This window comes from Phaethon aethereus, assembly GCF_964289735.1.
Source record: "Phaethon aethereus genome assembly, chromosome: 6".
Taxonomy (NCBI): domain Eukaryota; kingdom Metazoa; phylum Chordata; class Aves; order Phaethontiformes; family Phaethontidae; genus Phaethon; species Phaethon aethereus.
The window spans coordinates 43,421,580-43,446,485 of record NC_138580.1 but is presented as its reverse complement, the minus strand read 5'-3'; the positions used below and the strand labels follow the sequence as shown (position 1 = coordinate 43,446,485).

Here is a 24,906-nt window from a genome sequence, read left to right as displayed (position 1 = left end):
TGGTTCTCTCAGGACAGAAGTACTGAGAGAACAAAAAAGATGACATAATCTGGATAATGGTTTGCTAAAGAACAGGGGATGTCACAACCGTAAAGCTCCTCACAGGACGCTGAGGGATATTGAGAGTTTTTGAAAACTGGAGATGATTGTCTGTCCTGCTTACACTGGAAAGGTTTCTTGCTTCTCTGACAAGCCCTCCTAGGATTACAGTACGTACGCAAGGCATGGCTTAGTGTGTGTAAAGCTTTACAGAAGTACGTTGTATGGCTCTGTATCCTGCTTTGATCTTGGTTTTAATTAGCACCATAAATGTAAGATACATGACTTTTCATCATGAAAATCAAAAAAGAGCTCTGGATTTTGGCTAGAAAGGAGCACCCAGAGGGCAGCTGTTCTGGGCTAGCTCAGAGTTGCTAGCAACCATACAGAGGGAAGAAAATGAAACAGGTAATATCAGGAGTGTGTATACTGGTGAGAGGAGGATATGTGCACTCCCTTCATTTAACATATCCACCTAATGAACCTGTCGAAGAAGCTGGGCTGGGAGAGGCTGTCATAGTCCTTCTCCCGGAAGATGGCTGCCCGGTCCCCAAGGCCAAGCTTCAGCAGGACGTCCATGTCTACATCACTCCCGAGAGCCAGTACTGTGGGCATGACATCTTGCTTCTTCATGGAGTTGATGGCCTCCTCGAGGTTCTTGCTTCCTGTGATGCCATCAGTGATGAAGACGAAGGAGAGCTCAGCATTGCGCCGGGCGAGTCGCTGCCCATCTCCTGGGCTGAGCACGATGTTGTTGATGGCGTGTATGATGGCTGACCCGATGTTGGAGGATGAGTCCAGGTACTTGATCTGTGCCAGGGCGTTGGAGATTTCTGTCAGGTTGTAGGTCAGTGGGAAGACCACATCCTGGTCCCTCTCACTGCCGTACTGCAGCAGTGCAATCCGGGCATTCATGTTGTCACTGTTGCTCCTGGCCAGCGTAAGCTGCCGGGCCACCTCCTCCACAAAGTGGTGGGCCCTGTAGAAATTCTGCTCACCGATCCTTTCAGAGCCGTCGAGCAAGAAGACGACATCAACGGGGCGCTGTGTGCACTGGGCCACTGCAAGCTCTGCAGGAGAAAGAAGAAGACAAGGGTTGGGAGCATAAGAAAGCCTACAGAATAAGGTTGGGCCTTGCCTTGGGCAGTTCGGGCTGGAGTCGCCTCTGTGCATCTTTGTCCAAAGAAGGACCAGCCCCGCTCTGCTGCCAAAGCCTGTCTTTGCAGCCGGTAATGTTGGAGCTTTGCTTCTGATTCCCTGTGCTCCTGTGCGCTAGGTCTTAATGAATGTTAATTCTGGGGCCTATGACAGACCTCCACAGGCATCCAAGACATTAGACAGGTCTGTGCCTTTTAGTTCCAGAACTACATCCACCTCCTTACAGCAGTGCCCAGCTCTTATCTGTAATATCCAGAGATTAATGGCAGGCAGCATCTGCAAACCTCTCGGTTACTTCTAAAGAGTGGTTTACTTTCAGAGTTACCCATCACACACAGATTCGTAGGACGAAAGCTGTTTTCATACCTTTCACCCAGATTATTTTAATCAGGAATCACTAATTCCTGAAGAGCTTATAAAGGTTGGGTCATACGGTTGGAAAACAAGACTATCCTTGTTGATGCACCTGTACATAGTAAAGCAGCTTTTGTAATATGTAATAGACCGATATTTGAGTGAAACACAGTAGGACATTGTTCTTCAGTGACTCAGAACAGCACCTGTCTACACAGTGGACATGTGGGTGTATGAATATATACAGTGAATGAACTCAGAAAAAAAGGGGGAAGAAAATAGCAATCTTTGGACACAACTGTTAGTTAGGGACCATTATTTTGCTCTTTTGCAGTAGTTATGTGTATTGCGTTTTGTGTTCCTCTGCGTGCACCGCTTCTCGGAGAAACTCTTCCCTTACTGCACTGCTGAATTTCTTCTTCTTCTCTTTTGAGTTTCCTTCTCTGCTGACAGCACTAGTCAGGAGTAGGACTGCACAGCAATATTGATTTGTGATGTACGTGCTGTGGCTGGCCACCCCCTGAGTTGGCAGCAGGGCAATGGCCATATCCCTGTCAAGCAATTCTGTGGCTCTAAGACTGAATTTCAAAAGGGTGAAGTCCTAGAGCCGATGTGTTCTGTTGCATGACCAGCAAGGAATAGAAGATTCTGGAGCAGCCCCAGCTTGAGCATCCATTTCCAGCAGTGAGGGGTAACTCTTGGGATAGGAGTATCACATTAGGTTGAATTTCCGTACTATGAGCAAATCCAACTTGACAAAGTGCTTTTTCAGTGCTGAATGCTGTTACACCTGGATTCAGCACGGTGGGGTGCTGAACCGGCGTGATTCCTTGCATGAGCTGAGCAACAAATGGATCGTTGTTTACTACATTAGTACTATGTGTGTAGTCAACAGTGGGCAACAGCGAAGTTATATTCTAAGCAAAATAGATAGATGCACTCTTGAGACTGTAGAGACAGTGTCCAGCAGTACAAGATGGCGTAGCAGAAGCTCTGATGGTGCATATCGTTGAGCTTGCTGACTATTTGGCACCACTTCCATCCATGACAAAACAGTCAAACCTGATGCAGGAACTTCTGCTGGTACTTGTGGTTTAACCTAACTCTTTGGACATTGCAAAAGTCTGTGGTTGTTTCTGTATCATGTTCCCTGACCTTGTAGACTGGCATTTCTCCTTAGCCCACACAGTAAAACATATCTACGATGGCATGCCTTGAATGGTGCTTACTGTACATTGTCTTACTGTGAACAACAGGCTTCTGCAATGCCAGTTCCGACTGCAGTAGAAACCGAACTCCAACTGATGCTTTTTCTTCCACGAGCTTTTTGAATATTGCATTTTGAAGTTCAACTGTGATACTTCACTCCTTTAAAGCAATAAAGGTACGTACTCACCTCTGCCCAACCTTCCTTGAGAAATGTTGTCTAAAAGTACATTGATGCTGCAGTTCCTGGTACACCGGTGCTGCTGCCACAAGGATATTTTGCCTTGGCAGCGCCTGCACTCCTGGTCCTCACCTGCTCTGTGCAGTTGTGGAGGGGGAAAGGAAGGCAGGCATGCCAACCACACAGACCAAAATCTACATGGGGGTCTGCAAAAGCAGGTGGGAGCGAGCGAGTTGGGAGTGAGGGCTGCATATCGTGTTGGAGAAGTGTTACCAGTCTGTCTGCTCCCATACTTGTCTACATGTAGTCATGTTTCTTGAGACGACAAGCAAGATCCACTCACCTCCCGCATGACCCGAAGCAAGCCTTAAGAGCTCCTAGTTAAGCAGACCATGGCTGAGAGCAGCGTCACTCCACAGAGCTTCAGCAAGACCGTAACAGACATCTGGCTCTCCAGGCAGCCTCTCCTGCAGGACGCTCCACTTGCTGCTCAGCCCTCACAGCAGGACAGTGCTGCCTTTGAGCTGTGCGATAAGATGCCTTTACATACAAGTTATCCCATGAGAACGTAATGGGTGCGAGGCAGCGCAGCAGAACCTTGGGTTTACCCTGTTCAGTGTCATGCTTCGGTTGCAGCTTGTTCCCATTTCTGGGAGGTTGAGGACCTGAGCACTCTTTCCTGCAGCAAGGAACAGGATTCTCATCCTTAACTAGGGATAAGCTCTCGGAGGCACCACCACGAATTAGGCCAACTAAAATCTTCGCGTCATGCTTTTAATTGGAGCACCAGTCCTTCTCAAGCGGCTTACAGCAAGGCACGAATGCCTGCAGCTCACCGTGCTGCACACCACGTGCTAGGACGCAGCTGAGGACATCTAACAGAGATAGCACAAAAAGCAGAAATACCATCGATTTTCCTGCCGTTAGCAACCCACCTAGTTACGCGCATCTGCAGAGCAACCCCACCCATTCACATCATGTTCCTGCTGCCTCTAAAACTGGGGTAACTTGCATTTCCTCTGCTGTTGCACCGTGTTGACAGTGGAGATGAAAGCGACAGCGAGATGGGGACAGACCTCCCAGCCCTTTCACAAACCCCTCCCGTGTCTTTCGGGAGGTGTGGACTGTCCTTTCCCCAACCTCTGATCTGTGTCCTTCCTTTGCCCAAGAGCTTCACTGAAGGAACCGCTGCTGCGACGAAATCTATCTGGTTTTATCAGAGGGATTAGCCAGCATTATGTTAGCAAAACAGCACTACACCCGCTTGCCTCTGTCTAACAAGGGCCAACGCAAATACTGCTCAGGCAAAGAGACATTTTCTCTCTTCTTCCCCCCTCCCCACCCCACCCCATAATGAGCTGAAGGTTCTCAAGAAGTAAAAAACTTCTTTTCCCCTGTTGCACTGCTTTGCTAGGAAATATTTCCAAAGGAAATGAAATAAACAGCCACTGTGTGATGAGGTCTAAACCCCCTTTGCTGAAGTCTTGCCAAATCATCGTCTTGTTCAGCAAAACGTCCCAGCCCTGAGGTGCTCTCTTCAGGTAAGTGTTTCGTGGGGGTTTTCCTCTAGTGTCATTGCTGGAGCAGCTTAACTACTCTTGAGTTCAGTCTTCTTACTTGCATCCCAGCTGGCTAAGTCACATGCTGCTTTTGGGGTAAAAATCAAAACAGAATAGGGAGCTTGGCTTTGCACAGACCACCTGGAATACGTGGGTTATGACCAGATGCTAGCATATGGACTCAGACACAGACAGATCCTCATCCTTTTGCCTTCACCTAAAACTCTGAGCACACCATTTAAAGCTCTCTGAACGATTTTCCCTCCGTTATATGCCAATAGCGGAGTTCACTGAGCTCCCTGGCCCTATAGGCGGGGAGAAAAAACTGCTGAAACCTTGGGAGAAAGACTATTTTTGTGCAGTGCGCCTGACCCGCTCGTGTGCCGAGCAACACAAACACCTCCCCTGCGTGCCTGTCGCCAGACGGCTTCTAGCCTAGACGGGCAAGCCCCAGATACTGGGGCAAGAAGTTCCAGCTGGGCAAGTTCCTCGTTCCCGTTCCCGTGCCTGAGCTCGGCAACTGGCTCCACTTTGCACAGCTGGAAACATCACAGCCCAGCCGCATTTTTCAAGACCGTACATCTCCCTTCTACCCATTAAATATGACATTTGCTCAGTATACTTTATTGCATTAATACCATGTCAGAGAGGCTGCAAAATTCACTTGCCAGCAGTAAGCATTTCTACTCTTGTGTCTGCACACGAAATGCTGTTTTCTCTTCTTACAGCTTGAGTGGGCAGTAGTTATTCTGGAGGCAGGAATAGCAGTCACCTGCCCGACTTTTTGTGAAAACCAGGGGCAGCTGAGCTGGTGGAAATATCACCCCTTGTCTAAACGCACATACCCGCAGCACAAGTGGTGGGTCTGTAGTCTCTCTGAACTAAACTAGCACTGGGTATGGATTGAATGGGTTATATTGCAAGTTTAAATACTTGCTTTCGAATAGCTCACATAATGTATCACAGAGGTTTGACTCATGGATTTTTTGCTTTGGACTGCCTAGTCCGACATAACTTCTACCTCTTGGATATGAACAAGTACACGGTGTTAATTAAGACAGAAGAAACACAAATGTACAAGCAGAGAAAAAGACAGAGGGAGCTCATACAGCTTCTGAGAGAAGGTTTTGGTGCTCTCAGTGGAAAGCCAGGGTTGTCCCCTCTCCCACAGTGTTTGCTCTTTCCCCTCAATACCCCCAACTGCCCATTGAATGGTTGTACAGAGACACTCACGGCGGCGAGAGGAGATGCACCTTGCTTTACCAGTCTTGCCACACAAATGGTTTTCAGGACCCGAAGAGAACCCTCACGGTAACACAGCGCGAGGATGCAGAAGAAGCTTCAGAAGCGGTCAGCGAAGACATACGTAGGAAGGTATGGGGAAAGCGCATCGTTAGGCTCTCTGCAAGCGAGGGTCTCGCTCTGGCCCTCAGCCACGTGCATGCCAGCCATCTCCTTGGTGGAGCCTGGTGCTCGCGTGCGGCTGAGGGCTGGGACACACTAGCCTGCTGGAGCAGGGTGAGAGCGCGGGAGGGCTGGCTCAGAGACCGAGGAAACGCAGAAGAGCAGTGCACAAAGCAAGAGCATCTCTTGACATCGCTGGAGAAAGCTGCCGTGCCCACCAGCCAGCCAAGCCGGAGAGGACAGCCCCTTGTGTCACATCCCTGGCTGACCACAACCAAGCCGTTTCACTGCCTGTGTTCCTCCTAAACTAAAAGCATCTACTAATGTACCTGTCCCCTCTGCCAAACAGGCACTCAAGGAAAGACGATTACCACCTCCACTCAACCTCTACCTCCACCCGCTTCATGCGATCTCTAATGGAGGTGTCAGCAAAGCCCTAGCACAGTTTCTGGGTCCCCCACAATCTCGCTGTGCACCATTTTGAAAGTGTCAATGAACAAGTCCATCCACTCTTGCCGCTCATTTCCAGTGGCAAACTTGGCTTTTTCGGCGGTAAAGGCCAAAGTGGCCACCAGCTGGGTGTACATGCTGGGGTCCTGGGTTTCCCGCGTGGAGTTTAGGAACTGGGCGATCGAATGTATGGTGCTGGGGAAATCTATGTTGACTCCCTCTTCCATGGGGCGGAAAATAAGTGGGTTTACGTTCCCAGGGTTCCTGTCATCTGCAAGTGAGCGTCAAAAGAATATTTTCAGGGCTTGCTAGCAATGGCTGTGTCTCTGAAAGCTACCTGGCTTTCCTACGTGCCGGTTCTCTACACCAGAGAAGAACAGAGCTAATGAGGGACAGAGAAGTAAAGACCAAAGCCAGATTTTAAATCTTTCTTTCACATTTATGTTTGAGGAACCGTGGGATTCATACTGAAATCACTCACACATCAGTGGAGAGACCTCAGAAAATGACGTGAAACCTTAGCTGCCCAGTTCCTTGCTACTTGTCCAGCATATGCACGATGGAGAAAGAGCGGTGCTTGGGAAGAGAGCCACGGGGTCCAACTTCTTTCTGCATACAGGATTCAGCTGTCATGTAGCTTTGAACTCTGCTACATGCAAACTGTACACATGATGCTGTACAGCCAGAAAGACATCTAAGGGACAGCATTATGTGAACCCCTTGCCTGGCACCCAGCCTGCTGCACCTTGGCAGAGCCACTGCTCTGTGGTGTGCAATGCTCCTGTGCGGTGTCTGGGCTAGTCAGGACCCTGAGAGCCTCCATCTCCACCTGGCTGCACTGAACTTAAGTTCAAATAAAATCCCAAAGCTCAAAGCAAAGCCTTTTGCAGGGGTTAGAAAGAGCCTCACAGAGCATCATGCGGTTTCTGTCAAAGCGGGTGGTCAGTTGAGATTTGCTGAGCATTTAACCTGTTCAGCCCTCCAGCACCCTGTTAGCACCGCAGTAATCGATAGGCGGTAACAGAGAGACAAGGGTCTGTCCTGAGAACAGGAAAACCTGGATTTTCTTAGGCAAAGCACTGAGGCAGCACGCCTTCAGCTGCAGATGTGAACCTGAACCGGTGACATGCCTGGCTCTGCAAGGCAGCAGGAAGGAAGCCGGGGTGTATGTAATCCCTGTCCCCCTCTGTGCTCTGCTGACAATACCCAAGCTGGGGTACCTGGCATGAGCAATTGATTTGCTCCTTAAAGTTCCAGGACTGCAACTCTGATAGCCACGGGCCAAGAACAGGGCTGGAGGTGGCTGCCTCCCTGACCTGAACCTGTCTGGCCTGTCTGTGACTGGACATGCGCATCGGATGTGCACGAAGCTCACGCACATACCCTGTGAAGGGCACCATCTCCATCCAAAGGGTTTGCATGTGAATTGGCACCAGCTCTTGAGATGTTCTCGGAGAACAAGGGGAAGCTGAGCACTGAGCAGAGAAGCCTCAGGCTCTGTCATATGCCTTATGTCATATCCCATCCAACATGTTCCCTTGTCACTAGGCAAGTGTGATCATTGCAAATCCTTCTAAATGATGAAAGATTGCATCATGGACCATCCAGTGCAGTGGGTGGAAGGCACTGAATCCCTGGATGTCACTTAAAACTTGATCTACTGGGCCTAGCACAGAACCTTGCACACCAGGACAACTTTTGCCCATGCTGAGGTGGGTGTACTGGTACTTTCACAGGATGCCCACCCCTATCCAGCCAGGTCACTCCACCTTCCATGTCCTCTGGGGCGCAGGTGTAGGGCCTGCACTTGACCTGGCCTGCTTATGGCATGTCTTGAGGAATTCGCCCAACAGGGAACCCCCTCGGATGCCTCCTCAAGCCGTTTTTGTTCTGGTCTCCAGGACTGTCAGGTACCAGCAAGCTGTTCTCACCTTGCATCAGGAACAGAAACACCCAAGTTGCACTACAGGGAAAGTACCGCCAACTTCGCATTGCTTTGGAGGGCTCTGAAGGCCCGAGCCTAGGAGAACATGAGTGTGCCACTGCTTGGGTCAGTCTCTCTCCTGCAGTGTTCCTCAGAAACGGGGAGGCTGCAAAGACCAAAACTCTTGAAGACACCTGAGCAGTCAGCAGTGCGGCAAGGGGAAATCGCCTCCTCGTGCATCGATCCGCAGGACAAAGCTCCTCAAAGGACAGTGCAGAGGAGCCTGTGGATAGCTCAGCATCACGGTTGGCCATTGTGCTCTCTGCATGGCCAGGTGCAAAATCTCAAAATACTAGTGAGAGATTTTAGACAGGGATAATTATAGCTGTTCTGTCTTCAGATTCTGAGCATCCTGAGACCAGTTTTTCTTTGCTTTGCATGGAAACAAAGAGACTTCTTTGAAACTGAAATTTGAGATTCTGTATAACACTGAGTTGAAGCTGGGGACCTCCACAAAAACATTCACAGCAAGAGCAGAGATAAAAATCGCAAGAACTGGCAAAACCTTGTCCCCTATAAGCTTTGTGTATATCAGCAAATAGTGCATCTATGGTATTTAAAGAGGCACAGAGACTCAGACAGGATCTTTAGGAATTTAGGTTGCAGATCTGCCCCTTAACAAGCAAAATGTGATCAAGTAAAGCTACCTGCAGGGAGCAGCAGCTGTCTCCTTTATACCGGAGGATCCTTACAGCCTTTTTCCTTTAATCCAACACCCTGAGTTAATTGTTAATTAAACACAGCCAGCGTTAGAGAAGCCAAAGCTTTGGGTCCACTATGGTGTCATTTTCCAAACGGTCCCTACCCCCTGCTCTGCCCTTGTCACTCCCAAGGAGTATCCTGTCCGGTGCTGCAGGTTGGACTCTGCATTTCGAAGGTCGCATGGGTGGGAGAGTTTAGCAAGGGGGTTTTGACTTGATAGAGACATGGACCAAGTAAGAAATTAACTGGAGTTCAAAACCTGGTGGCTCCCAGGAATTGGGACAGGGAGAAATATCAGGGCTGAGCCATGTGGGTGCACTGACACGGTGCACTCGTACCTACCCGTGCAGAGAACTCAGAGAGACAGGGAAAGAGTAGGAGATGAAACCCTGGAGCGTCTCCTCATGTAAAGTGGCACTATTTCCCGAACTCCTGCCATCCAAAGGGAATGAACAGAGTTGCACACCCCCTCGGACTCCTGAGCCTTGTGCATTCTCCCCTGGACCTACCACTTTTGTGCAGATGGCATGAAGCTATTCATAATGTTTACCTGTCTGACAGGGCAGCTCAGGGCAGACAATCTGTGGATCTGGAAGGAGAAGAAACAAGGAAAACTGAGTGATGTGCTGCCATCCCCCTTCACAGCTTGCACAGTCAGTGGGGCAGGGTGAGGTCTCTTACAAGGACGCCAAAGACTGCCCCAAAAGGCTGGCCTGTGTCTGAGGAAGGACTGTTTATCCAGGGACAGCCCCCACCATGAATGACACAGCTTATGAGCTACTGGCCAGCCCGCTGGGACACAGTGTCATCATTGCAGTGCACCATATGTGCCCCCCACCTCCAACCCTGGGAGTGGAAACTCCAGTTTCAGTAAGAACTGCACAAGGACAGGTACAGACCTGGGCAGAGCACGTCCTCCATCTTGTCAATGAATTCCTCTGCCACCAGGTCTGAGAAGAGCCTCATCTTCTGGACTCGCTGAGGTTCATTGCAGGCGATGGAGACCAGGGTCTCACTCTGTTCTGGCTGATCAAACATGTCTCCAATGCCAATGGTGTTGACGACCACATCTCTACCGCAAAGAGCCCCTAGGTTCTTGTCATCATCCCGGGGGTCGTAGCGCCCATCTGTGATCACCACAGCAAACACTTGGGCTTTCTCTCGCCTGCTTTCCTTGATGAGCTTGTTGTAGGCAAACTGAAGGGCAGACGGTGTCCAGGTGCCTCCAGCGATCCACTCTAGGCGCTTCACTGCTTCCTTGAAGCTTGACAGTGAATCAATGCGGTCATCATCAAGCTTGATGGCTTCGAAAGTCCCCTCGTGACTGTACTGCACCACCCCAACACGGGCACCTGCCAACGAAGCAGCAATTTCCCACGTTACCTGGCTTTGCATCCTCAGTGAAAAGTGGACAAAATCTGCAAACTTTCATATCAGCAAAGAGCTGCCTGATTGGCCCACAAAGCTGGGAAGGGAAGAGGGAAAAGCAGAAACTCCTGCAAAAATTCTGGATTGCAGCCCAAGGCAGCTACAGACAAACGTGAAATCTGGAGGGATACAAGACCCTTTTCTTTTCCCGTGCCCCACTCTGTCCCCACACAGTTCAGACCTGTCTGCGACTTGGGGTCCTTGGCAATAGAGCCCAGCCGGCTGACCACATTGACAACAAAATTTTTCTCCAGCGTGAAGTTGGTGTAGCCGATACTCTCTGAGCTGTCTATGACAAACATGATGTCCAGGGCACCGCAGCGCTTCTCACAGTCTGGGGAGAGGGGCAGAAGGAGGAAAACGCACAGGTCAGTGGTGATGGGAACAAGAGCCACCAGGGCAGAAGAGACCATCTACAGGAAGACAGAGAGAGTTAGCATCACACCAACCATCCACAGGGTTTGTGGTGCTGCCTGCAGCCAGCAGCACAGGGAGGGTTATACATGCGTCTTTCTGTCTTTCTGTGTAATATCATCTGGGCCACGCAACTCGATGTTACAGCTCACTGCTCCTGCAATGGCAGAGCTAAATTTTGGGAGGTAAGCCAGGCTGCCCCTGTGGTGCCACCGTGCCCTGTGGTGGGCTGGGAGTGGGGTGAGCAGGGAAGGGCTTCCCATGGTGTCTCCTCTGCAGGATGCAGTGCTGTGCAGAGCGGCGAAGAGCCCGCCGTGCCGGTGGCTCAGTGCAAAGGGCAGCTCACAGGGCAGAGCTCCCTCAAGGGAGCTCCTAAAGAAGGAGGCAGCCTCTGGTGACTCCCTTTCCCCACCCCTCGAGTGGTCGGTCCCCCGCCCTGGGGAGCGGCGATGGTCTGCTCACCACAGCATCCGCACGTCTCTCGCACGTAGGTCATCACGTCACAGTCCTGCCAGCAAAGGGGTGCAGGGTGAATGCCTCCCTCCCCTTAGGCGGCATCCGTCCCCTCTAAGGTAAAGACTCCCCTTTTCCTTCCCACCCAACTGGCCCCCTCCCCTCTCCCCTTGGCTCCCGTGGGAAGCCACAGGCCACGTCTGCTGGGCAGCGGCAGGACCCGGTGCCCTGTTTCGTTCTCAGGCTGTGCGCAGCAAACCCACAAGTGCCCCAGGAGGAGGAGCACGGGGGGCTGCAGAGCAGCGCTACTTACAGTCAGACCAGGATCTCCTGGTGGGCCGGGGGTCCCCTGTAAGAAGAGCACAGGGATTTCAGGCAGAGTTTTCCCATGACTTCCCTTTTTGGGAAGTAGATGTCAGAGCCATCGAAAGCGTGGCTTTTTGCAGAGGTCTGCCACAGGGAGGGTAGGAAAGCGTCGCCGGGAGCCAGCAGACATGTCTAGCAGCTGGTGTCCCCTCCAGCAAACCCGGCTGCAGGGAGACCCACTGGGCTCCTCGGGGCTTCAGAGCATCAAGGAGAAGTGGGAAGGAGAGGAGGGAGATGCAGCATCTGCTCAGACACGATGACATGGTACTGTACCTCTGGGCCTGCTTCACCAGTTGGACCGCGGGGTCCGGGCTCACCTCCCGGGCCAGGATCACCCTGGGGAAGAAGCAAAGAAGTGTCAAATATTTCCCTGGCAAGGCTGGCCATGCAGCCGCCAGTGTTCAGGGCTCCTCCTGAGCCCCTCATCAGGCACGGCCCTGCTGAGCGTGGTCACCAGCTGCCACAGCTGAGCCTGGGGACATGGGGCAGGCAGGAGAGCGGCCAGCGCCATCCCCAGCGCCCCAGCAGAGGTGTGGAAGGGGGATGCTGACCCCGCAGGCAGCCCGGGAAGTCTGCTTACCGGTTCCCCCTTCTCTCCTTTGGTCCCTTGCACTCCTTTTGGTCCAAGCTCACCTCTTCCTCCCTGCTCGAAGGAAAGAGAAACAGATCCGGCACGGAGCACATCTGGATGTGCTCAGGCAGAGGCAGTACTGCTACGAGCCCTTCAAAAACACATGCATGCCTGGGCCAGGAGAGCACCCTCTAAACCAGCAGCTCAGTGCAGAGCAAATAAGCGGTGTTTACATAGGCATTAGCTAAGAATAAAGAAGTTTTGCAAAGCATGTTTCAGATGGTTTCAAAAGGAGACAGGCTTGGGAGGTACACCCAGGCTCCGCAGCTGCAGGGAATAGCCACCAGCAGGACAGGCTCCTCGGCCACACAGCCGCAGGCTCGGGCGACAACTACTCTGCATTTCGGTCAGTATGAAAAACAGGCGATGGAGACAAACACACTCACCTTGGGCCCTGGCTGCCCCTTCTCACCCTTGTCACCCTGCGAAGGGAAAACAGGGAGAGGTCAGCACCCGACCAGTACTGGCACCCCACCGTGCACGCAGATATGCTGTTTGCAGTGAGGGGCACAAAGATGAACAGCAAGGGTCAGGCTGATGGTTGGGGTGGTAGGTGCAGCCTCCTCCCCATCACCGCCGCTAAGGCTGGAGTCCCCAGCACCTCTGCCACGAGGCTGACGCAGCTGCAGCCAGGTTCAGTCCCAGTGTTCAACCCCCTCGCCCCCTCTGTGGGCTCCACATTTTCGTGACCCTGATCACTTTGTTTACTCCTTCCCTCTTCTCCCAGGCTGCTCAGCTCCAACAGCGACCTCCACCGAAACGGGCTTCCTCACAGCACGTATGTCTGCGCTGCATGAGGCATTCGTACCTGCGGTCCTCTGGGTCCAGGGTAGCTAAAGCCAGGTCTGCCTCTGTCACCCTTTGGTAGAAAAAAAATGACCCATCAGAAACCAAACCCGGCCTTTCTGACCTGGCAACGCCAGCGACAGTCAGAGCTGTTTTCATCTTCTCTTGGGGTGAGACAGTCCCAGGAGATGTGGCTTCTGCAGCTGTGCCTCAAACTTTGGGAGCGGCTGTGCGGAGCAAAGCTTCGCAGGGTCTTGGTCTTGGGGATGTCACATACCAGGGACACCCCTGAATCTGTGCAGGGTGAGGGGTGCAATCAGAGCTGCCTTGGCCAGAGCAAGATCTACGTCTCTGCCTCATAGGGAGGCTCAGGTTTGAGCCGTTCTCTTTCCGAGGCACACAAGTTTCTGCAGTGGAAACTGCCTTTTTTTTAATGATAATAAAAAAGCACATCAAAATACCTTTTCAAATGCAGAGTTGTATTCAGGTACTTTACCTTTGGTCCTGGTGGTCCAGCATCTCCTCTTGGGCCCAAGTCACCAGGGTCCCCACGTGATCCCTGCAGGATAGCGTTGAGGAGAGTGGAAGAAGGGGGTGAGGATGTTCCTTGTGGCTCCCTGGCCGCACAGGGGACCGTGCTGGAGAAACCAGCTCTTGAGATGATGCTGTGAGACCATCTTCCCCCCCGATGAGGTTACTGTGACAGCGAATGATTCAGCACTTGGGTTCCTGCATCCCACGGAGCCACACAGATGTCATGGCACTGTTGCCACAGTGGGGTGCTGGACTAGCCACAGACCCAGGACAAATGGCTGCCCGGGGAGCTCCATCTTTCCTCCCCCCATGACCCGCTCTGATGTGGTCCCTTCCACATTGTCATGGGAACACTTAGGATGGGAGTGACGGAAAAGCAGGAACCCCTGCGTCCTGCAATTTCTCCTTGCCCTGGAAAGGACTAGATAGGGGTCTCTGGGCTAATTTTTGAGCCTCCCTGAGAAAAAGTCAGGCAGGCTCCCCTTGGGAGGGACAGTGCAGCCAGCTTATGTCAGTAGGACAAGCCCTCACCGCAGAGGGAGGACACCGTCAAACAGGTGCCCCAGGATGACTTACTATCTTGCCTGGCTCTCCCACAACACCTGAAGGGCCTCGGGGTCCTGGCAGTCCTTGGTCTCCCTGCAAAGCAAAGCAAGACACAAGAGCGTACAGAGGCAGTTACAGGCAGGTGTCCATGAGGAGGAAGGCCACGTGAGCTGCCCCAGAGTGTGTGCCCTGGGCAGAGCTTTTCCTCCCCCAGGCTGTCACCAAGCCCTGCTCCATGCTTACCCTTGCTCCTTTGCTTCCAACCTCGCCGGGCAGACCACGAGGACCTTCTGGACCAGGATCTCCCTGTGAGGAGAGTAAAGATATTCCCGGTCAGGGATGTCTCCAATGCTGTTTGTGAGCATGGCAGTGCTCCTTGGTGCGAGGAGGCATGATGCCATTCTCAAATCTGGTTTCTTGGCTTGAAACATGGCATCAGGGCAGCATGTTCTCTGAACACGCTGCTTAGCCTTGAGCTTTGCTGCCTTTCATCCCCTCTCCGAATCAAGCCCTGGAAGAGGAGGCTGTGCCTGCTCCACTAGGGCAGGCAGCGGGCACAGGGGGAGCAGAGCACACATGCAGAGCCCACTGGGATCTGCAATTCCCAGCTCTGGTGTTGGACACTTCGTGGCTGGGCAGTAGTGCATCACACACACCAGTCCTGTGCATCTTGGGCTCATTTGCAATGGTCTGGGCGGTTGCTTTACTCACCCTTTCCCCTTTGGCCCCAGGGGTGCCTTTGCTGCCTTTCGTCCCTGGATCTCCACGTCGACCCTCGGCAGACACAGAAAGTCACATAAACGGGATGCAAAGATGGATGCTACCATAGCAGTGTCACCTGGCTGCCCTGCCTTCTCCCTCCTGGCCCAAGATGTGTCTCCTTGCCCCCTGAGCCGGCATGTACCTGGCAGCAGGGGAGCAGGGATGCCCATGTTGGCACTGCTTGGGGGATCTTGCCTTTGGCTTTTGGGAACCCACGGCCAGACTGTTCTTTCAGGAGGGTGGTCACCGCTGTGACCACGAACACTCGTGGTTCATTCCCTCAGGGTTAAAGACTCTGCTTTACTTCCAGCTCCTCTGGCGTTGCTTCCCCCACCAGATCTTGCACAAGGACTCAAGCTGGCTGGGCTCTGGCCTTTTGGTGCTGGTGGAGCCGTGTTGCTGCATTCTGCCAGGGAATGTCACCTCCAGTCCACTCCCCAAATTTCGCAGTGCCACATCAGATTAACTTGGGTCTGTGTGGCACCACCGATGTCACGACAGGGCTACGATTTGATGCTGCCCTTTTCAGAGAACTCTACCGTAACAGCCACCCGATCTTCACTCGGTGAGCTCCTGTAAGAAGGCAGAGGTTTGGGGAACTTGCTAGAGTACAGCCAAGGGGTCCCTGGGCATCCACAGAGGCGTCTGTGGTTATGTGAGAATCCAGGTTGCTTCTCTAAGGTGAAAAGGTTAACATCAGGCTTAGGATTATGGCAGTATTGCTCTGTGAACATGGTGGAGACAAGGAGATCAGCATCTGCACATCTTTTGGGATGCAGAAGGCAGGGCAGGCAGGCTAAATGGGACAGTTTCTCAGAGCTCATCCATGAAACAGCATCAGGCTCCTTTGGTGTGCCCACTGTCCAGAGATCTGTTCAGACACTTACAGGCTCTCCTTTGGGTCCAGGAGGTCCTGTTTCTCCTCTGCTTCCCTTACTTCCAGGAGGCCCTTGAGCTCCAGGGTTGCCTGGAAGTCCCTTGGAGAAGAAAAAGAAATACAACTGGTCGGAAAAGAGGTCAAGGTGCACACACACACCTCGTCCAGTGGCAAGCAGTCCACCCTTGAGCAGATGTGTGTATCAGCACCTGTCATGCCTACATGTCAAAGCTACATGCACAGGCTCCAGCCTTGGAGCAGTGTGATGCTGTGTCACCTTTTCTCCGTCAACCAGTGCAAAGGCTTGTCAGCTCTTCCTTACAGCATCTGTCCAGCCCCGCCTGTGCAATAGCCAGAGGGCTATTTCAGCCTCCTCCACCATGTCTGAAGTAACTGGCCATCAACATAGCAACCCCTTTGGCTATAAGGTCAAGGGCAGTGGGTAAAGCTTGCGATACATCTCTGAGCAATTAATCGTTAAAGTTTACTCACGTGAATAAAAACAGCCTGCAAACACTGGCACTGCCACAAACACTGAGGAAGTCATGAGACTGTGGCAGGACAAACCACAGCCAAACAGGGCCTTTCTACTGAGGAGAAGATGGGAAGAGAAGGAAAGATGCAGTGCAAAGGGTCGGAAAGAAAGGTAAACCCTCCTAAGTCTGTTTTGCCTGTTTTTCTCTGCTCTGGACAAATGCTTCAGAACCATCCTCGTTTTGCTCTGGGTAGCTGCAGGGATGTTGCACAGTTCCCTCTCCCATTGCTCACATGACATTTCCCACCCTACTGGTGGGGACACGCGTGGTGGGAGAGCTAACTCGACCACCCAGGGGCTTGCGCTTTCTCCGTGCTGGTGGACTAATTTGCAGAATCACCAGGATGCCTTGGCAAGCAGTCGTCTTTGTGCTGCAGCTGCCCCACGACACCACTTTGGCTCCATACCATGTGGAGCAGACCCGAGTAAGACACTGGAGACATATGAATGCTGCATGAACCTACCGGGCTTCCTTTTTCTCCTGGGGGTCCTGGGGGTCCACTGCGACCAGGCCGGCCAGGATCTCCCTGAAACAGCCAGAGAGCAATGGTCATTGCCTGTGTCCTCGGCATGTTGCTGTGCACCACTGATGTGCACCATGAGGACCCAAGAACCAGGGCCAGCAAGGCTCTTCCCTTGGCTCCTGTGCCTGGTGATGGGATCCAGACCCCAGGCAGACAGAGCCTATGGGCTCCATGAGTAGCGAAGGATTTAAGAGCAAATACAGGCAATGGTGTTTAGCTGTCCCCACTGGTGGCCTCTGCTCGCTGTCCAGAGTACTTGTACCTTTATGCCTTCATCTCCTCTTTCACCTTGGTCTCCTGCATCTCCTGGGTAGCCATCAGGGCCCTAGGGAGGGAAAGGACAAAGAACCACACATTTTGCAGTGGCAACAAGACGCACTTTCCCTGCAGAGTAAATCGACTGGCTTAGAAAGTTGCTCTAGAGACTAAAATAGTTTTGGCTTGTTGCTAGTGTTGATGAAAGGAGCAGCTCCTTCTCTCCATATGGAGGGGAGGGACACTGGGGCATCCCATCTTACTTGCCCATGGAAAGGAGGCACAAAAAATTCAGGTCGTTCTCCCCATTCTGGGGATCCCAGGCCTGGGGTCAGATCATGCAATTGGTTGGAAAATGGGCCAGTAACATCTTGTTGGCCATACCTCTCTGCACGTGCAACCCATTCAGCAGCTGAAGTTGGGGCAATACGTCTGACATGCTGAGTGAAAGAGTAAAGCCTTCCTACCTTGTCACCGGGGTCTCCCTTGCAGCCCGGTGGTCCAATTCTCCCCAGCTTGCCCTAGAGAGAGAGCATTCAAAAGAAGAAGACAGAGAAGCTGTACGTGTCTGAAGGGAAAATACAGCTTTTCTTGTTAACAGTTACTAATTTTCAACAACATCTGCTGACCATACCTGTGGTCAATTAGAGAATAAATAGCAAGTGTGTTCCTTAAACAGCAGTGTGGACAAGGCAGAGACAAATGGAGGGGGAGAAAGTAGTTGAAAAGCCCCGAGTGGCAGCACAGGTGTTGGTGGGAATTCAAGCACGCTTGTCCCGCACATGTGCCCTGGGTGACGGACACATCCCTTGAGCTGGATTTGGTGGTCACTCGTGCCCACGGTTGTGCTGGTCCTCTGTTGCGCATCTCACGTCAGAGCAGCTCAGATTCACAGGAACCACGCTGCCTGATGGACACCACGGGAACAGTGACCGCCTTGCTCTCTGCCCCGAAACGGCTTTGCTGGCCATGCTTAGACAGCTCGCCCTGGCTAGAGAGTGGTGGTGACTGAAGGTTTTTTGTGTTTTAGAGCTTCAGCAGGCATTTTGGAAATGGGAAGAAGAATTGGTATTATCTCACAGATGTACTTGCCTGGGTGTACGAGAAAATGCAGAGCAAAACCAACATGTGCTGGACAGCGGACAAAGTGTCGTGAATGGGTAATTTAGGCCGCTTAAAGAATCACCACCAAAGATATCAGAAAGTGAAAATTATGTATGGGCTGGAGCCACACTATGGCTCTGTCAGTGGGAATCTCTACATTGGGAAGTAAACAGATCCCCAGTTTGGAGAACTCAAGATTGGCAATTGTTATTGAATGTAGGCAGAAAAACTCTATTTAGGATGGGATGGGTGAAAGCACATGCTAAGGATAGTTGGAACCAAAAGGTAGATGAAATCATCTCAAATTAGGCTATCCTGCTGCGGTACATCTGCATGGCATGCGGATCTAAGGGACGTCATGGCCCTCTACAGTCACCATAGAGGAGACAGAGGATTTCAGGGACTTTGTTACAAGGTACTTGAACCAGGCTTTAGGGCTTTAATATTAAGAACAGGCAGTAACTTAGAGATGAAATTTCAGATTCTGTGATCAACTGCCTTGAAAACCAAATTTCTGCAAAACTTTCTGTTTACACCCGCTGTAGGGGACACTAACACTTGAGATGAGATATCTACACCCAGATGATCCAGCTGTATCACCTTCTGCAGCAGGAGCACAGCGCAGGTTGCACGTCTAGTTCCTGCAGAGAGCTTGCTGACGAAGGGGTAGCACTTCTGTTACCTGGATTACTTAATCTCCAGCTAGCTCACATATTACAGAATCACAGAACCATTAAGGTTGGAAAGGACCTTCAATATCATCAAGTCCAACCGTCAACCCAACACCACCATGCCCACTAAACCATGTCCTGAAGCGTCACATCCACACGTTTTTTGAACGCTTCCAGAGATGGTGGCTTCACCACCTCCCTGGGCAGCCTGTGCCAATGCTTGACCACTCTCTCAGTAAAAAAATTTCTCCTAATACCAAGTCTAAACCTCCCCTACTGCAACTTGAGGCCATTTCCTCTTGTTCTATTGCTGGTTACTTGGGAGAAGAGACCAACCCCCACCTCACCACAACCCCCTTTCAGGTAGTTGTAGAGAGCGATGAGGGCTCCCCTCAGTCTCCTCTTCTCCAGACTGAACACCCCCAGTTCCCTCAGCCGCTCCTCATCAGATCTGTGCTCCACACCCCTCACCAGCTTCGTTGCCCTTCTCTGGACATGCTTGAGCACCTCAAGGTCCTTCTTGTAGTGAGGGGCCCAACACTAAACACAGGATTCGAGGTGCAACCTCACCAGTGCCGAGCACAGGGGCACAATCCCTGCCCTGCTCCCGCTGGCCACACCATTGCTGATACAGGCCAGGATGCTGTTGGCCTTCTTGGCCACCTGGGCACACACCAGCTCATGTTCAGCCGGCTGTCAACCCGCACCCCCAGGTCCCTTTCCGCCAGGCAGCTCTCCAGCCACTCCTCCCCAAGCCTGTAGCATTGCATGGGGTTGTTGTGACCCACGTGCAGGACCCGGCACTTGGCCTTGTTAAACCTCATACAGGTGACCTCAGCCCATCGATCCAGCCTGTCCGGATCCCTCTGCAGAGCCCTCCCTACCCTCCAGCAGATCAACACTCCCACCCAGCTTGGTGTCATCTGCAAACTTACTGAGGGAGCACTCATCCAGACCCTCATCCAGATCATCTATAAAGATATTGAACAAGACCGGCCCCAGAACCGAGCCCTGGGGAACACCGCTTGTGACCGGCCGCCAGCCGGATTTAACATCGTTCACCACAACTCTCTGGGCTCGGCCATCCAGCCAGTTCCTCACCCAGCGAAGAGTAAACCTGTCTAAGCCAAGAGCCGCCAGTTTCTCCAGGAGGTGCTGTGCTGTCAAAGGCTTTACTAAAATTTCTACAGGACGTGCAGAATAACGTGCAAATAGGTTCATAGACACCTCAGAACAAAAAACTAGCATGCAGGATGGGAGAAACAAAACAACCTGTGGAGACAAGGGTGGGTGAAGAAATGAAATGGCAGCAGCGACATTACAGGGTGCTCCCAAGTGGTGTTACCTTCTGTCCGTCGGTGCCGTTCCTGCCTGCCAAACCAGCAGCACCCTGGGGTCAAGGGGAAAAAAAGAGGGATCAGTGAACTGTTAACACACACTCAGGGGCTGGTAGCTGGAACAACGTGCAAGTTAGAAAATGTCCTTTCTTACCCTCCGTCCATCGGATCCAATCTCGCCCTGGGGAAAGAAGAGGACAGGCGTCAGCCACTCTGCCTACATCACCTCCCAGCCATTTACATCACCATTTCACAAGAGACTGAGCAATGCCTGAAGGAGGAGACAGGCTTTGGGATGCCCCTGGAAATTCCTCCCCACGTCCGCAATTACATATGAATAAGATTGTTATTAATTTACACAAATAATGTCATTAATTAATAACATATTATTAATAATATTAAGAATGCTATTAATCTACGTTACAGCTAAAATCACCCTCTTTGCAACAGAAAAGTGCCCCTCCCACCCCCCAAGTGCCCAGACATGCCATTTGGTCTCTTCTTTCTCACCTTCTCTCCTTTCAGCCCTGGGACACCCTAGACAAAAAAAAGAAGAAAAACCCTGTGAGTGCCTGGGGATCAGCAGGAGCGGAGGCAGTGGAGTGTCGGGGGTCTTGGGTGGGAAACAGGCAGGTGAGAGGGAGAAGAAGCGCTGCCCCTGCTTTGCCAAAAACCAGCGAGGGCAAAGAGCTCAGCCACCGGCTATGGGATTCTTACCTTGGGACCAGGGTATCCGATCGGACCTTCAATACCCGGGTCACCCTTAAGGGAAGAAGACACGGAGGATTAGCTCGCGCGCGGCAGAGCTGCGTCCCCAGCTAAGGCAGGGACAGCACCGCTGGCTGCGGTGGCGGGGGACTTTCCACAACTCACCTGTCGTCCCTTCAGCCCAGGGGATCCTGGCTCACCCATGTTCCCCTTTGCACCCTAAGGAAAGAAAAAACCCAACATGAGTCCGGGCTTGGTGCTGGCTGTAAGAAAACGGCAGTTTCTGGGAGCATCAGGCTCACGGCTGCTGCTCCTCCAGAGCCTGGGGCAGCGCGCTGGCTGAGCGGGACCTGCGTTACTGGGGGGAAGGATGTATGGGGAGGAGAGTGGGACCCCCTGCAGATGCGAGAGCTCTGCTCTTGAGGGCGGGGGAGTTGGAGGCAACTGCTGCCTCACTCCTGTTGTCCTCAGGTGCTGAAGGTGCCGGCTGCGGCGGGCACGGCCGCTGCTCGGGTGTCTGTGCTGCCGTCAATGCATGCGCCTCGGCGCAGACGAGAGGAGGCACCGGTGCCGGCTGCGTGCGCCATTCGCTGCCGCGTGGCGGTCTCCCACGGCCGGGTCGGACGCTGAGGAGTTATTCCCCACTGGGGTGCTATGTCTGTGAAGGCTGCCGCAGCTGAGGTGAGATCTCAGGCGTCCTGTGGCGTCTGTGGCAGGCACGGGCATTATTCTCTTCCTGCAGGTTAGGGCAACTTACCTTCTGCCCTCGGTATCCCTTGGGACCGGGCGGACCTGTGATCTCCAGGCAGCTCATCTTGTAGCACTGAAATACAGATTAAGTGGGAGGTGTAACCGCGGGGCTGCGGCGTGCCGGCCGCTTCATGTGCTCCGCCAGCGCGCGCCTGAAGCTCGGCTCTGCAGCACGGCTCCCCATGCACCTCTCCCCGCGAGCCCAGTGCAAAAAACTACTGTGGCTCCAGCTGGGCAGGCGTGGAGGCAGCGACAAGCCTGCAGAAAAACGCTGCCTGTAAATTAAATGCAGGAAGTTGCCATAAGCACATTCATTATGGCTTGGCTCTGGGCCCAGGCTGAACGAACCGGGCGGCGAAGCGGCCGGCGGGGTGGTGTGGGCTTGCTCGCCTGGGGCCAGCGGGGATGCGTGTGCCCTTCGGTGCATCGCTCCACACACCCCTCCCCGTGCATGCCAAACCCTGCTCGGGTGATACCAGCAGGGCAGGAGCTTCAGCTTGCAGAGCACCTACAAAACATGCCTCCGTCTGACAAAATGAGTCTACTCAATAGACCTGAATTCGTTGCAGGTATGTGTGGGGGGAGAGGCAGAAAGTGAAGAGTCCAGTGTTCCATTTTAGCCACTGGGTAAGGGGCTGGGTTGCCTCTGCACTGATCCACGGGTGGGCAGAGACCCATCGCACTCAGCTCGCTGCAAAATCTGGCCAGCTGCTACTTCGGGGTACGAGCTGGTCTTGTCTAAGTCAGGTAACTTAAACTTGTGTCGTGTGGCAATGGCATGAAGATGCTGCTCACTCACCTCTCCGTAGGCTTCGTGTTTCTGCAAAGGAGAAAACAGGATGAACAGAATCAGTTAAGGTGGTCAGCCTCAAGAGAAAAGCAGCGTCACACCCCTGCAAGGGAAGGAGGTGGTAAAGGTCCCATGGCTTTAAAGACGTTCTCAGCAGAGCCCCTGATTAACGGTGCCTCACAAGTGGGGCCTCAAAGCCGATGTTGATGGTGAGCACATGTCTCGGTGCTGCACCCTCTTCCATGTGCCCGTGGATGGGGAGTAGGCTGGGGTATGGGTCTGGCCTTGAGCAAGAGCCTGGACTAGAGTGGCAGCTGGCCCAGACATGCTGGGGAGCAGAGGTGCAAACCCAGGAGTCCTGGTTAAGCTCCTAACCAGAGAAATCAGAGATGCTTGAGACTCCATTTGGCTTGTAAGTGCTGAAAGGACGTAGAAAAGGGAGAGAAACAAAACGGAAGCCTTTCCCTGCTAGAGGTGTTCTCTAGAGCCCTGCCAAAACCCACCGTGGGACTGCTCAGAAAGCATCTCCCCCATCCACGCGTTGCTTCTCTGGCCCCCCCCGCTATACTGCCTGCACCTCAGGCGTCACTCCGTACCATAGCTTGGATTATCCTCTCGATGGTGTTCACATCGATGTCCAGGGTGTCTTTCTGCGTGATGGCGTAGTTGTTGCGGTACAGCTCGTGCGGCAGGTTGGCGATCTCCCGCAGACCCTGCTCGTAGACTTTCTCACTGGGGGCCACTGCGAAGAGCTTGATTCCCATGTCTCGTGCCCTCTCAGCCTGCATCTTCATTCCCCCGCAGGGGCTGCCAGTGACATGGCCATCAGTGATGACTACTGCAAAGTTCACACCCGAGGCCATCTGTGTCTGGATCTGCTCTGTCATGTTGGAGATAGCGCAGTCCGTGAAGGTGCCCCGGCCAAGGTAGTTAATAGCGGACAGCCTGGGGAGGTATATGTCTTTGCTGCTCGTCAAAGGGCTGTAAATTTCCACCACATCCGAGTAATGAAGTCCACCAAACTGCCAAGTGATGTAGACTTGGTTCTGGTAGAGCTCACTCTCCAGTTTATCGATGAACACAGGGATGAACCGCTTTATTTGGTCCACGAGGCTCTGGATAGGCACAGTCTGCAGAGCAACGCTCTCCGAGGTGTCAATAATGAAGTACACATTGATGGGGCAGTTCCGTTTTTCTGTATGGAGACAATTATTCAGACCATGTCAGAGCACTTCATGCACCCCCTTCATTGTCCCCCAGAAACCTGGACCGAGAAGCATATATAGACAGCACATAGGGGACAGCACATAGAGTTGTGAAAAAAGCAAACCACAGCACGAGGCTCGAGGTTCTGCTTCCTGCAAGGGTGTTGCAGCTTTCCTAATTGGGCTGGGTTATTTCCACCTGGGTTGGAGGAAATGAGGAAAGTGAGGACTAAGTGCCAGGTTGGAACAAAGAAGAGCAAGGGTATGACTTTTACTCTCCTGCATGAAATGAATGCCCTGCCTGCCAGGCTGCTGGTTGCTCTCTGATTTATAAACATTTTCCAAAAGGTTGTGCCGAAGTGCGATACTGGAAAAGGCACAAGTCCCACTTAGCTCAAGCAGTAACATCTGTGTGTGCATTAGATGACTCTCCAGTGCCCAGGACTTCAAAATCTGCTCACTTTTGAATCAATCTTGAAAACCTTGCCATTTTTTTCAAAAGTCAATTTTTTGTGAACCTCCTCCACATTGCAACTGAAAAGCACTAAAATCATAAAATTCAAAATGGACCATGCTCGGACATCAGATACAGAGCTGAGCTCTGGAGACTGACTGGTATTTATTACTGCATCGGCTGGGGGAAGCCACCACTGGCAGATGCCAGATCTTCAATCTCTACCTCTCTGCACTCCAATGCAAACCCAGAAATGGGAGTTTCGGTGGAGGATAGTGCTCCCTACGGAGGGATCGCTACCCCAGGGCACTGTCTAGGACTGCAAAGGGCAGGAGAGGTGTAACGTGCCACTGTCCATTCCTTGTGAGCAGGCTCTACAACTGAGCGTGGCCATTGCTTTCAGTGAAATTGCTGCCTACAAAGGAGACAGACACCCACATTATCTGGTTAATACCTGCACAGGAGGTAGGACTGACATCTCCAGGATCCCCATCAAACTGAGCTTGGAGAGGAACTAGAGCCACACAAAGGAGGATGGAAAAAAAGGCTTCTTGGAACATCTCAGCAGTTCCTCTGGATATTTAGATGCCTGTGGGAAAATGCAAGTTACATGTTAAGCACAACATACAACCTCCTAGCTCTGCTGGGAAGATACAAAGCCAGCCAATGCTCCTTATAAACCCTGTGCATGAAAAACACAACCTCTCCATCACTGTGATGCATCACTGGGCCACTAATA

The 24,906-nt window shown here is 52.4% G+C and overlaps 1 protein-coding gene across 1 annotated transcript; it reads right to left on the bottom strand.

Moving 5' to 3' along the window:
- Nucleotides 1-501: 501 nt before the first annotated feature.
- Nucleotides 502-24,906, bottom strand: COL6A2 (collagen type VI alpha 2 chain; the record flags this gene model as incomplete). Its single annotated transcript, XM_082001525.1, has 27 exons — nt 24,622-24,906; nt 23,105-23,703; nt 22,518-22,538; nt 21,726-21,791; nt 21,134-21,187; nt 20,978-21,022; nt 20,771-20,797; nt 20,415-20,441; nt 20,269-20,313; nt 17,616-17,669; nt 17,156-17,218; nt 16,834-16,896; nt 15,845-15,934; nt 14,907-14,969; nt 14,439-14,501; nt 14,226-14,288; nt 13,612-13,674; nt 13,138-13,188; nt 12,716-12,751; nt 12,279-12,341; nt 11,972-12,034; nt 11,646-11,681; nt 11,342-11,387; nt 10,647-10,799; nt 9,937-10,389; nt 9,588-9,626; nt 502-1,109 (listed from the first exon to the last, which is right to left on the bottom strand). Exons 1-27 carry the CDS (start codon nt 24,725-24,727, stop codon nt 502-504), a joined length of 3,060 nt encoding a protein of 1,019 aa, XP_081857651.1. The 5' UTR covers nt 24,728-24,906.